We start from the raw sequence: 13,429 nt of genomic DNA, 5'->3' as shown, positions 1-13,429 counted from the left end.
TACGCGCAGAGCGACACCGCGCAAGGGCGTATCTCAGCTCCTCCGGCTGGTAGGCTGTGTTCCAATGTCTTCCTGGGGAGTCGTCCATCCTACGTAAATGCGATGATGCAACACCAAGAACGCTCGATCTTCCCTGCCAAGACCCAAAAAAAACATCTTCTCGCCGGTCCTTTGAGCGCAGAGACAAACACCGCGTACAGACATACAACTGACCACAAGGAGACAGAGATGAAACGGAGAATAGCCTGAATACTCCACGGAAAACTGCTTCGGTCTCTGTATTCATATACTCAACACTGCCTCCTTGCCACTGGTGTCCCCCCCACTTCCAACTCTTCAGGGCTCTTCTCTCTCCTGGTCCCTCCGATGATACGCAGCAACTGAACCACGTCCACCTCAAAGCCATCACCAGCATCTTACTCTACCGGTCTGGCATCCTCGAATCGTCCAGAAGTCGACGCCCGGAGAGATATCCTTAAGTGATAACCAGCCCTAATTGCTGCCGGAGTTCTTTGTCCAGGACGGACAGACAGACCAGGGCCATGGTGGACAAGACAGAAGGGTAAGCAAGCCCCTGCGCTTCTGATATCCCCCTTTCGCTGCTGTCCAGCATTGATCGCTTCCTTGCTCGTAACGCTCTCTGCTCTAGGCGTTTGCCAATTACTGCATTTTTTTACCTTTCCTGTCTATCCCAATTAGCTTTCCAGGGTCCATGGTTGTCAATTAACGGCACCAGACTTCGTTGACATCTGGCTGACTATTTCACACGTATATATAGACACAAACGCTCGAAGAGCGCTCTTGCACTCTCCATCCTTCATCGAGACAAGTCAAAAAGCGATGATAACAAGGAGGACGGCGCGATGTCCCCTAACAATAATGGTTCTCCCGCTTCTTCGTCCTCTTCCTCGCCTCGAGAATCCCGCCACTCGCATTCAGCGTCTATGATCAGTCTGCGGTCTTCGAAGCGCAAGGCGGCGCAAGACAACGGCGGTAATAGTAGTACAAACGTCGGCAGCTGCCCTGAAATACCAGAGGGAAGTATTCAGGAAGAGATGGCGGAACCTCGCCCGCAGCAGTCTACTGTTGAAGGCAACCCCGCAACCGATAATAATATCAGTTTGGATCAGAGCGTGCGGACATTCAGGCTGTTTGAGGTCTTACGGAGTGGAGATACGAATGCTATTACTAAAGCGATTAAGGAATACCAGGAATCAAGTGGCCAGGAGGGCGCTGCCCTCGGCACGAGCATTCTACATTTGGCCATCCAGTGTGCCGACCCTCAAGTTGTTGAATTTGTGCTGGCATCCGTGGATGACGCAGGAATCAACGCTCGTGACCGTGAAGGGAACACCCCTCTGCACCTGGCTGCGCAGCTAGGCAGGCTACCCGTGGTTCGAGAGTTGTTGGAACGCCCTGCCATAAACGACGCTGCTACCAATTTCCAGGGACAGACGCCACTCGACCTTGCTCGTAACCCCGACATCTTCCAGCATCTTCAGCTCGCTCGGTCTCTATTCGTTGACACCAAGACTAGGGAGATACAGTCTTTAGTCGGCCAGGGAGATTATGAAAAACTAGAACGTGTTCTTGTTGAGCCCCGAGTTCAAGGGATGGTCGATATGAATGCTCCTGAGCTTGTCACCGACCGCACCACCTACCTGTCTGGCGGCACGCTACTCCATGAAGCCGTACGAAAGAAGGACACAAAATTGATACAAGTTCTTCTCATGCATGGTGCTGACCCTTTCCGGAGAGATAGAAAGGGGAAGCTTCCCCAAGACATCACCAAAGATGACCGGATACGCTCATTCGTGAAGAAGTCACCCGCAGCAGTCATGGCCCAGCGTGGAATACAAGAAAAGGCCATCCTAGGGAACAACTTCGCCCAGGGATCCGGTGAGGTTTTCATCGGGGGAAAGGATGCGAGAGAAATCAAGGGATACTTAAAGAAGTGGACAAATTATACGAGTGGCTATAAATTACGGTGGTTTGTCTTGGAAGACGGTGTTCTAAGCTACTATAAACACCAAGGTATGCATTCTTAACCCTCGTCCGTCAACAGTTACGTCATGTGATGGGTATTGGATGCTAATAGTATAAATATTCAGATGACGCTGGTTCTGCCTGCCGTGGTGCTATCAACATGCGTATTGCAAAACTAAATATGGACGCACAAGATAAGACTCGCTTTGAAATCCTGGGGAAATCCTCAGTCAAATATCACCTCAAGGCAAACCATGTCGTCGAAGCGAAACGCTGGTTCTGGGCACTGAATAATGCGATTCAGTGGGCGAAGGATGAAGCAAAAGAAAGTGACAAACGGCGAACAAAGGATGCTGAGGTTCTTCGACAGGCTAGGATTGAGCAGATCGAGAGGCAAGACCAGGACACCTTGAGCACGGTTGGTAGTAAACTGAATGATAAGAACCTCGCACCTCCTACAGCATCCTTAGGTAGCGCCACCACTCCCAGCGGATCGAAGCTGAGCCTTCAGATTTCCCGAGGAGGAACAGATAATGGTTTCGGAGACGATGAGGGCTCAGTCACCGGGTTCAATGACCCTAGCGCTTCACAATCCAACATGGCCAGAGTGATTAGCCATGTGACCACCAACACCGCTGAAGGTGATGGCGACGATGACTATGCTGATTACACAAGCAGTCGTGAAATACGACCATCTTCAGACAAAGATGCTTTTAGCATCACGGCACAGTCCGTTCGCCTCCAGCTAGATATCCTACGCGGTGTTTCGTCGGCTATAAATTCTGAGAAGGCAAAAAATTCATCAGCGGCATTATCAGATCCTACCATTGCCCAAGGTTTAACGACTTATGAAAGAGCAATCGACACTCTGAACTCACTCATTGTCGATTTACTTAAAATCACCAGAGACAGGGACGCTTACTGGCAATACCGTTTGGATCGAGAGGCGGACGCCAGAAAGATGTGGGAAGACAGCATGGCTCGAATAGCCCGGGAACACGAGGACCTACAGAACAGAATGGGTGAAAGCGAGGAGAAAAGACGCCGAACAAAGAAAGCCCTAAGGGAGGCATTAGAAAATGCTTCAATGCCACAAAGCCGAAGGCTAAGCCAAGCTATTCCGCCGCCACAGGCGCTGGTATCGGATGCTGTGGAACTGTCCCAGGAAATCAAAGAAGAGAAGCGGCCCGAGCAGACCGAGGAGCCTTCTCCTGGGTTGTTGCGAAAGAAGACAGTGCTAGAGGAAATGAATCTGTCTGATAGCGATTCAGACGACGACGATGAGTTCTTCGATGCTGTAGATGCTGGTGGGGTCGAAGTCGTCGTTCCACCAAAGGAAGAACAAATAGAGCCTAGTGAATCTAGTGCTCGGGTAAAGAAGGAGACAGAAATTGCACCTTCGTTCAAAGGATATGAGGATGAAATCAGGAAGCGGCTTAAGATGGAGGCGGACGACCGTCCGAAGATTTCTCTATGGGTAAGAACCGTGTTCTTGGAACCTTGGAAGAAAGTCATAGAATTTGATCTAACACTCATGACGATAGGGTATTTTGAAATCTATGATCGGAAAGGACATGACTAAAATGACTCTTCCCGTATCATTCAATGAGCCGACCTCTCTTCTCCAGCGTGTTGCTGAGGACATGGAATACACAGACCTTATTGACGCTGCCGCCGACCGTCCAGATTCCATGGAGAGAATGGTTTATGTGGCTGCATTTGCTGCCAGCGAATATGCCTCAACTATTGGGCGTGTTGCAAAACCATTTAATCCTCTCCTGGGTGAAACTTATGAGTATGCCCGTCCTGACAAGGGTTACCGTTTCTTCGTCGAGCAGGTCAGCCATCATCCACCTATCGGTGCAGCCTACGCTGAGTCACCTAGATGGGATTATTATGTGAGTTTAGACCTTCTTATTCCTTTACTCCCTTTCCTACCTTTTGATTGTTGAAGTACTGATGATGTACCTAGGGTGAATCTGCTGTGAAATCCAAGTTTTACGGTAAATCATTTGATATTAACCCCTTGGGAACATGGTTTTTGCGACTACGGCCCGCCAGCGGAGGTGAAGAGCTATATACCTGGAAGAAAGTCACCTCCTCCGTTATTGGTATCATTACCGGAAACCCTACAGTTGATAATTATGGGCCTATGGTTATAAAGAACTGGACTACAGGGGAAGAGTGCAACCTTGATTTCAAACCCAGAGGTTGGACCGCTGCCTCCGCCTATCAGGTATCCGGAAAAGTCTTGGACAAGGATGGTGTGCCACATTGGAGCGTTGGAGGCAGATGGAATGACAAGATCTACGCACGAAAGCTCAGTGGCGGTACCTCCCTTTCGGCTTCCGAAATCACCCCAGACGGGAACTCCCCTCATGCCATGCTGATATGGCAGAGTAACCCTAGGCCAACTGGCATTCCCTTTAACCTGACTCCTTTTGTCGTCACCCTGAATGCCATCCCCGATAACCTCAGACCACACCTCCCTCCCACTGACACTAGGTTACGACCTGACCAGCGTGCCATGGAAGACGGCGAGTACGACTTTGCTGCCACTGAAAAACACCGTGTAGAGGAAAAGCAGCGAGCGAAAAGGAGAGACCGAGAAGCGAATGGCGAAGAGTATCAACCCAAATGGTTTTCGAAAGGCGTTTGCGAGACCACTGGTGAAGAGTACTGGGTATATAACGGCAGCTATTGGAAGTCCAGAGCTGCGGGAGACTGGAACGTTTGCGAAGATATCTTTTAACCCTTGCGCCTCTACTTTATATAACACCTAATCATTAAACCGCTGTGGCCATTATACATACAATTTTGAAGCCCTTTTTTCTTTCTTTATGACTGAGATGTAGATTACTCATAATATCAAATCCATAATGTCCTCGTTATCAGCAAGCTGCTGAGCAAAATAAGACCAGTCACGTGATTGTTAGGCGGCCCTGAAGCTTTGCGATGTTGTGAAATTGAACAAACTATTTGCACAACCTCTCACTCATTATCAAATACTACAGCCGCTCCCAATGGCGACCGAAGTTGCTTGCAGAAGGTGCGTGCAAGCACTTGGTCTGGGAATACGACGAAATCCGACCACACCGGCTCCAAAGCTGAGGCAGCTCGCTCGCCTCAGTCACAGATATCGAACTTATTCCACGCCGTCTCGACAGAATATTTCTCCACTGCAGCAAGGGCAATTAAAGCTGAATGATTGCAAGAGCCAGATAAGAGGGGCAGCCTCGCTAGCTACCTCCCAGGAAACCTCTACTAACGAAAAATCGGAACCAAAAAGGCCACTTCTGCGTCGAGACAATCTCTTCCATTCATACAGCGATTCCCCTTCGCCGCAGATAAGGAAACGAGCGCAATTTATTAAGGAGCATGCGTTCTGCCCACATCCAGACCATCAGCAAACTCGCGCCTCGGTCTCTCCCGTTAGTTCCGAAGCTGAGAGCCCAGCTATCCCCAATGAACAGAAACAACTTCCTGCCCATGCCCAGCATGAATGCCCGGATTGTGGAGTCCCAATCTATTGCTCTGAAGAACATTGGATGGATGACTTCGAGGCACATCTAGAAGTCTGTGAGACTATCCGGCAGATAAATGAGGATGACCACGACTTGCAATCGGGACGTTTCTTCACGGAATTTGACTATCCCGGCTACCAAGCGGACGAGATCGTTGTCAACATGACAAATTGGGATACTTTCTTATACACCAGAGAGTTCGAGGCTGTCAATGATGATAGGAGCATGCGCCAGGTTACTAGGCTTCTTACTTACCCAGTCACAATTGCGAGTGTGCTACATGAACTCAGCCCTTACAACATCTCAAGAGGTGGACGTTTAACCCCGGAGGGATTGAAGAGCTTAAGTGGTGAGTTAATTAGCCTTCTTTGATGACAATTGTAACATAAGATACGGGCTTCGTTATTCTAACTTGAGATCTCAGCTTTGCGTTATACGCTACATCCACCAAGGACCGGCGAGGGAAGCACCATGAAGGGACTGCGGCTGAAAGCCCCTCCAGTTCGAATCTTTGTTCTCGGCGCGCGTGCGGAGTCGTCGTTACCACGAGAGGTCTGGATGCAGATTTCACACCTATTCCCTCGTGCTACTATAAATTTGATTTTCATTGGGCCTGAGAGCATGGCAAACCGTGACAGCGAATTCCCGCTCCCAGAACGCACAGCAAGTAATCCTTTCGGGGGAATTGTTGAAGACCGCCTTGGTTCTCAGATGAAAATAACCACATACGTTGATTACTTCCATACCATGCACAAGGCGAACATGTTTGCGCCCTATGACCCTTACTTTGATTGTTTCATGCTTTTCCATCCTGGCTTGGGACACCCGGCTAGCTCCCACGAGTGGGAGGAGACTCTTCCATGTCTGTTGGAGACGAAAGTGCCTATCATATGCACCGGTTACACGCAGAGTGACATGGAGAGAGATCTGAACTGGGTAAAGGAGAAATGTGGTGGTGAAGCAGACATTCTTCTTGAGCAAGGGGAGAACAGGTTCCGGAGCTTGAGGTGGGATTTGAACGATTTAGATCCCCATGACGTATCTTGCGGCAACTGGGGAGTGTGGGCGTTCAGAGGAAAGAGATATGAAGCCACTTTCAAAGACTCTTGATTCTTGTATAATAGTTAGCACTACATCTTGTATAGGATCTTCACTCACCCAATATCCTATCGTTTTTTCTTATCTGTACTAATATCACCAAAGAAATGTATCATATGATCAAGTCAGCGAGTGAATGAAGTCGTCCATTTGCGAAGAATCTATGTACATATATACAGTGTGACATTAGGTGGACGTAGAGTGATCATTAAACAACCCAGGAGGATAGCACCACTTAGCTACCTCACATATCTAAAAGAAAGTGACCGGGGTATCAAATCCAAAACACCAATAGAAAACGAGAGAAGAGCGCAAAGGCACAAACGATTGTAGTATCCGTCTAGTAAGCCTTGCGAGGAAGAGAGGTTCATGATATTTCATAGTGCTTCCATCTATAGTAAGAGGACAGCGGAAAGGACCATAAAAACCATGGGCCAGTAGCCGCTGATTCTAAGCACCCTTGGAGGTGCCATGGACTGTTTTGGGTTGTCATCCGGCGCAGTTGTTCCATTTGCCAATGTACCGTTGATGAAAATGGACATCGTACCGTTTGCCTCTGCAATTCTAACGATTGAGGAGGCGCTTGTGATGTTGTTTGGATCCGATTTATTCAGCAACGTGTCGATATAAGTGTTGTTATTGTTGTCTTCGCATCCGCAGACAGAGTACTGCTGGCATAGACAGGTAACCGGGAACAGCTGGTCCCTCATTGCGGTTCTATTGTACCATATATAGGGGTCGGAGTGGTGATAGGCGTAGACGCCATAGAGCCAAAGCCCAGGGAAGAATGCGAGAGCAGCTAGAGGGAGGAAAGATGGGCTACGGCCTAGAGGTGTTCGGCCCCCGGCAGCGAACGGCACTCTAGCTCCTCCGCCGTAAAATCCACCGAAGCTGCGAGGAGTGCCTGATCCATAGGGAGACGTACCACCAGAGTTGCTAGATACCGATGCCAGTTAGCATGACGCCCTGCCTAGACGAGTAACATGGGTGTTCTTAATACTTACGCTGGCCTTGGAGGAGATCCGCTACTTCCGCCAGGGCGTGGCCGCCCTCCGCGTCCTCCGCCTTTACCTCCGCCTTTACTACCTCCTCCGGAACGTCCGCCTCCGCCCCGCCCTCCGCCGCCGCCGCTGCTTCCGCCCTTACGCTTCTCTAAGTTGACAGCATGCTTAGGGCCCTGTGCAAAAGTAGCCCAGGTTTCAGGATGCTCCAACTCTCCAGAAGCGACAAGGTCCGTGGTAGGAGGGATATTTCGCGACGCTACATTGGAAGATAGTAGCAGTAAAGATAGCGCAAAGCTCACAGAGAACTTCATTGCGACAGCCGGACTCAAACCAGAGTCGTTCGTAACAACAGGAAGTAAAAAAAGCCGAGAAAGTAGGATATTGAATAGAACAACTATGTAAATGATCCTATCGATGCTTGACCTGATCAATGATGGGTGAAACGTGTTTGAACAACCAGTAGACAGAGCAGGTACATGGTCAGTTATATAGCTAACTACCCAGGTATGCATCTGTCGAAACTTCCCAGGAAACAAGCACTGCCTCCTCGAACTCTACCTTGTCGTGACCTCATCTTACACCTGACGGGCCGGGTTTCTTCCATGGCCTTGGCTCGTTAAGCTAGTATGACCAGCATCGCCACGACCCGCTGGTTAAACGAGCTGGTCTCAGGACAGGTTCACTCATATTCATCCTGCGGCAAACAACGCATAGCCGCAGTGAGGCTCTGCCGAAGCTTGTCATATATATTCTATTCTGCGTGTCTCTCTGTCTGTCCCAAGCGGAGTCTCTGGTAACCAACTAGTTAGTTAGTCGTGGAACAAGGCTTCCCAGAAAGGGGCTTTGCTGTGAGCCTTTGCAAGGGAAATTAGATGATGATAATGCCGATGACTACGGAGTACACTGACCCCAGGCGTCTTCCCCAAGCCCGCTTGGCGCAAAGAAGCGAGCAGCAGCCCCTGAAGTAAGATATTCCATGAAACAGACGGAGTGAATACACCATGCGATATAGCTCACCGATTAACCAGCGCAGCCATCCCCGTGTCCAAGTCCGAGTCCGCCACCCTTTTCTCTTCTTCGTAGTTGTTGTGATGACTAATATTAAGCATTACATAAGCACTTGGCGGCTTAAAAGGCAAAGAAAAAACTTCTTTTCAACGTCCAAAGAAAGACGACAACAACTAACGATGATAAACAACGAAGACGCGGGCGAACAGACAGACTTGCGCTGGCAAAACCTGCTTTGAGTCCTCTCAGAAGATGATACTAACGGTCTAGGATAACCGAACGCCCGGCATATTGACGATCAATACGCTTTGACTCGAGGCGTTTTCGTCCCTGTGGTCTCTCGGTACTTCGTCGTAAACGACCCTATCAAAGACGGACACTTCTCACCGCAATCCTCGAACCCAACTGTCCACCCGACATTGGGAGCTCCACGGACTTTCGTTACGAAAACAGCCCGTATCTGGTCACGTCTTGTGTCAGTGCATGGCTGGAGTTGGTTTCCCGAGATGGTTTGGGTGAGACACTTTGCTTGTCTTTCCACGACGATTCTCAGATTGCAATAGCAAGTTTTCAAACAGGGCCTTCATAGTTCATGCTGTTCTCTGTTCCCAATCGGGAGGTTTCCACAGAGAGCATGACTCCTTGCGCACCTACATATATGTATATACGACCCTTCTATTCTGTTATCTGCCCAACTAGTATATATCTATTTCTGCTGCTGGCTGGTTCAAAGTTTACTAGATGGACCTGCATCCTCGCCTTCGGGAATCTGCACGACGACCTTACCCCAAGTCTCTCGCCCCCCAAGTGCCCGCAGAGCCTGGGGAACAGACTCTAAGCCAACAAACTTCTCATCGGTGAAGCTAGTGCCCTTGAATTTTCCCTCCTTGATTAGGTCGAATATACCGTTCCAGACAGATACCATCGTTTCTTTCTCAAAGGTGGCATATTGTCCCCAGTGCAGGCCCACAATACTGACATTTTTCAATAATACTCTATTGAGAGCGACCTTCTCAATTTTCCCCGCCGCAAACCCAATAACAAGGAGTCGAGCATTCCATGCAACGCACTTCAGGCTCTGCTCGATCATACCGACTGGATCATACACAATGTCCACTCCCGCCTTGCCGTTTCCGCTCCTGTTCTCGGCACATAGCTTCTTCACTACCTCAGGCCATTTTGGGTTCCTGTAGTCAATCGTATAATCGGCTCCAAAGTCTTGTGCCACTTGTCTCTTTCGTTCAGTGCCTGCCGTAGCAATTACCGTAGCACCTTTAGCCTTGGCAATTTGGACCGCTGCGAGGCCTACACCGCCGGCTGCGGCATGGACAAGGACCCAATCTCCCTTCTGCACGTTTCCTCTGTGGACAAGCCCGCCGTATGAGGTTGGAGCAGTAACAAATAGTCCTGCAGCATCTTCAAAGCTCCAGCCTTCTGGTAGCGGGAATAGCGATGCTTCGGCAGCGAGGATATGGGTGGCATATGCACCTTGGGTGGCACCAAACACTCGGTCCCCAACGGCAAACCGAGGGTTTTTGCTAGCGGTGGGAGTGCTAAGAATAACTCCAGCAAATTCCGTACCGGAAACCCATGGAAGCGGTGGCTGATGTTGATATTTGCCTTGTATCTGAAGCAGGTCGAAGAAATTGGTTCCTGCCGCATGTATTCTGATTAGGTACTTATCCGCGCTTGGGGAAGGGGTAGGCAGGTTCGACACCGTCAGGTCGAGCGGACCCTGTTGTATTTTGTTGTGGCGGTTAGCAAGCTGAGAGCGTCCATTCATAAATCCTGCATGTATTCAGGCCATACATACCTTTACATATTCTTTAACCTGGATTGCGCGCATCTTGGGTGGAGTATATTGTAAGTTATATGTTGATCCTGGGATATATATATTTGTCTTTTTGTACGGAGTATGTTTCCCGTCAATAATAGTTGGATTATTGTGTATTAACCAGAGAAAACGACGTTGTCGAGGAGCCTGAGGAGTTGCTTTAACTACTTCGCCCACCTTCGAGTTGTGCCGAGGTCCACGGCTTCTCCTGGTCGGCAAACTGGAAGTAACTACAACAACCACCGAGTAAACAACAAATACGCATAATAGTAACCAAGTGATAGAGAATTGGCTTTGACTGCAATGAAAATAGGGAGCTGAGCGTGTTCAACACAACCTGATGTTGTAAGACTGTAGTTGACGGGATAGACTTCGGCCAGCGCCGCGTCGGACAGAGAAGCCTGTATTTGGTCTCTATTGCGTTTGGGGTCCAGGCTGTGATATGCAGGTGGGAAATAGGAGTGAAACCAGCAGGGAATAAAGGCCATTGGGCATGCATGTATTCCGCATAGTTATAACCTGTGGGGGCTCAACTTGCATCTGACATTAGTTCAAAGGGTAGATAGGGACATGGAAAGGCAAAGAATTCCGTTTATCAAATAGCACCACCCCCATAGCTCTATAAAGTTATGGGTACCTGCTTGCGCAACGTTCAAATACCGAAAATCTAGTCTTGCAAAAGAAGAATACAGCGAGTTCATAGATAGGAGGTTTTCGGCTATTCCCTCCAGAAATCGTACATAACCAGCTGGTGAAGACGTATTTCACATGGCCAACAAAGGCTTTTTCTTTTCGAGGAGTATCCAGCTCCTAACAAGTATTATTTCGTACAAGCAACCATTCACCGTAGAGGGCATAGGCATAGTTAAAAAAAAAATGAATGACATCAAAAAGGACAGATAGACAGACAAAGGGGTAAGACATAACGCCCCATTCAGACAGATTAACCCTATTAATATTCCCGTTCAGTTTCCTTCCATAGCTTCGCCTTGACCCTTTTCCCATGCCTATGTCATCTAGAAGAAGTGAAAAAAAGTGGTAAATATGGAAGAAGAGACAGACAAGAAAACATAAAAAGCACCATACTCCGTGATAAAAGACATAGACGTACGTATCAAGAAGAGATTCAAGAAACGTACTGCGCCTTTTCCCAGAATTGAAAGAGATATTCGGGTGAAGAATCGTTCCAAGGGATGAATTATGATATGCTGGCCATTAGAATTAAAGCGAATGTATTAGAAACCAGTTATTTTTAAGGAGAGGCAAAAATGGGTATCCAACATCATGCAGTGTAAAAAGATTGTTTTTTTTTCCTTCTCCCCTTCAAGATAATATGGCAGATGCAAGCAAATACTCATTGCTTATAGCATCGGATGCGTATGGTTGATGGGATGCAAGTCCCATGGAGTCAGTGGTCCCCCCAATAGCAGAAATGTCTAGCGGCCCTGGTGACTCTATTTTCGGGTATCCATTGGTGAGAGCCAGGATAGAAGGCGACGTTACGACAGTGGTACATGCCGCTGAGGTTACTGGAGGTTGTGACTTTGCGTTTTGACAACCTCGCGAGGGAGAAACATCTCCTGCACACGAAAATTGGACCGAGCCTTCTCCGCTGGAAGAAGGCCGTTTCCAGGCTTTCACGGAGAATGAGTCAAGTATTTCGCCGTCGTTCAAAGGAAGATCCAAGACGGATGGGTAAGAGAGGTTTTCTTCGCTGTTCAGATACTCTTTCACATAGTTAACTTGCTGCTCCACGCTGGAGTCGTCTAGGGGGTAGATGGTGGGTGAACATCGCTGACACATATCGGGGGTAGGGTAGCTCCATGGGCTTGTGGGTTGTATGGCAGGAGATGGGAGGGTTGATCCTGGAGTGCGGACTGCATGGTGAGTGCTATCGGGCGATTGCCAGCCCGCTGGAAGTCCGCCCGATGCAGCATCGCTTGTTGGTGTGATGTCACCCGAGGAGGTGGTAAGATTGGGGTTGATTCCGGAGAATGCTTGTGCTGAGCAACTTTCGATGCTAGAAGAAGATCCCTGTGTTGGGCTTGCATTTGGATATTGGCGATTTGTGGGGTGAGTATGATGATGATGATGATAATCAGAGTAGCCGATTGGCGATTGGCAAGGGCCTTCAACCAGAGAAGCATTCGAGGAGGCGCTAGCTCGGCGGCCGTCGCAGCATGGAACGACTTTTAGTTGATGCGCATGATTATGAGAAGGTGCCATTATCCAGCGTACTCGGGTATCCCATGATTCTGGGTGAACTGGCTGCCCGGCGGGATGAGGGTATCCAAGAAATTGAGGAGGGTAGCTTTCATTGGCGCGGCTGCGCAGTTCAACTTCCTGAGCTGGTGATAGCGATAGTTGTCCTCCGCGCTCTGTAGGGCGGCTTGCAGGCCTCTTCCGTCTTTGCCTCGACGGCTTGGTGACTCCCCATTTCTTGAGTCTGCTGCGTAGTTGGGTTTCACTGTAATTGGGGCCCAACGTAAGCTAAACTTGCTCCTCCATTTGATAACCATTGATCAATGATGAATTGGTTAACCGAGGAACACAAACTTACGTTGGGTTGAAGTCTTCAGTGCGAATCTTCTTCATGACCTGCTTGAGCGGCCATTCCTCTTCTGTGTATAGATTGGATATCTGAGCGCGCTTGGTTTCCCAAACATCAGACGGGATTGTAGTCTTCATTGCCGCTGAATTGGGTCAAAACACAAAAGGGACTGGATAGCACAACAACCGAGTCTCAGGTTGTGACGGAGCCTGAGAAGATAGAATTGGGCGACGGGGCTATCTCGGGTTATATCTCGCATCAAGAGACACAGAATGATGCAACAGAGGACGGAAAAAGAAATGCGGAAACGGCGAAGCTATGGAGTACTTGCATACACACGTAAGACTCTGCACACCTGAGTAGGAAAGGAATAAACCTGTCCTGCGTACTAGGTTTGTACTCCAGCACCAAAACAATCCTCGTA

At 48.9% G+C, this 13,429-nt stretch overlaps 5 protein-coding genes across 5 annotated transcripts; 2 read left to right on the top strand and 3 right to left on the bottom strand.

Moving 5' to 3' along the window:
* Positions 1–542: 542 nt before the first annotated feature.
* On the top strand, positions 543–4,738 carry MGYG_09101 (hypothetical protein; the record flags this gene model as incomplete). The annotated part of the gene is made up of 5 exons (XM_003171327.1): positions 543–562; positions 779–2,034; positions 2,112–3,463; positions 3,531–3,884; positions 3,959–4,738. 5 exons carry the CDS (start codon positions 543–545, stop codon positions 4,736–4,738), a joined length of 3,762 nt encoding a protein of 1,253 aa, XP_003171375.1.
* Positions 4,739–5,009: 271 nt separating this feature from the next.
* MGYG_05922 (Mss51p) lies at positions 5,010–6,620 on the top strand (the record flags this gene model as incomplete). Its single annotated transcript, XM_003171326.1, has 2 exons — positions 5,010–5,859; positions 5,935–6,620. 2 exons carry the CDS (start codon positions 5,010–5,012, stop codon positions 6,618–6,620), a joined length of 1,536 nt encoding a protein of 511 aa, XP_003171374.1.
* Positions 6,621–7,000: 380 nt separating this feature from the next.
* Positions 7,001–7,923, bottom strand: MGYG_05921 (hypothetical protein; the record flags this gene model as incomplete). The annotated part of the gene is made up of 2 exons (XM_003171325.1): positions 7,001–7,544; positions 7,613–7,923. 2 exons carry the CDS (start codon positions 7,921–7,923, stop codon positions 7,001–7,003), a joined length of 855 nt encoding a protein of 284 aa, XP_003171373.1.
* A 1,424-nt stretch (positions 7,924–9,347) lies between these two features.
* On the bottom strand, positions 9,348–10,466 carry MGYG_05920 (quinone oxidoreductase; the record flags this gene model as incomplete). Its single annotated transcript, XM_003171324.1, has 2 exons — positions 9,348–10,355; positions 10,434–10,466. The coding sequence occupies 2 exons, from the start codon at positions 10,464–10,466 to the stop codon at positions 9,348–9,350; spliced, it is 1,041 nt and encodes a 346-aa protein (XP_003171372.1).
* A 1,311-nt stretch (positions 10,467–11,777) lies between these two features.
* On the bottom strand, positions 11,778–13,142 carry MGYG_05919 (hypothetical protein; the record flags this gene model as incomplete). Its single annotated transcript, XM_003171323.1, has 2 exons — positions 11,778–12,921; positions 13,015–13,142. The coding sequence occupies 2 exons, from the start codon at positions 13,140–13,142 to the stop codon at positions 11,778–11,780; spliced, it is 1,272 nt and encodes a 423-aa protein (XP_003171371.1).
* Positions 13,143–13,429: the final 287 nt, after the last annotated feature.

The sequence above is a fragment of the Nannizzia gypsea genome, genomic scaffold (assembly GCF_000150975.2).
Source record: "Nannizzia gypsea CBS 118893 supercont1.5 genomic scaffold, whole genome shotgun sequence".
In the NCBI taxonomy this organism is placed as follows: Eukaryota; Fungi; Ascomycota; class Eurotiomycetes; order Onygenales; family Arthrodermataceae; genus Nannizzia; species Nannizzia gypsea.
The sequence above is the reverse complement of the archived record's forward strand: the minus strand, read 5'-3'. Positions and strand labels throughout refer to the sequence as shown.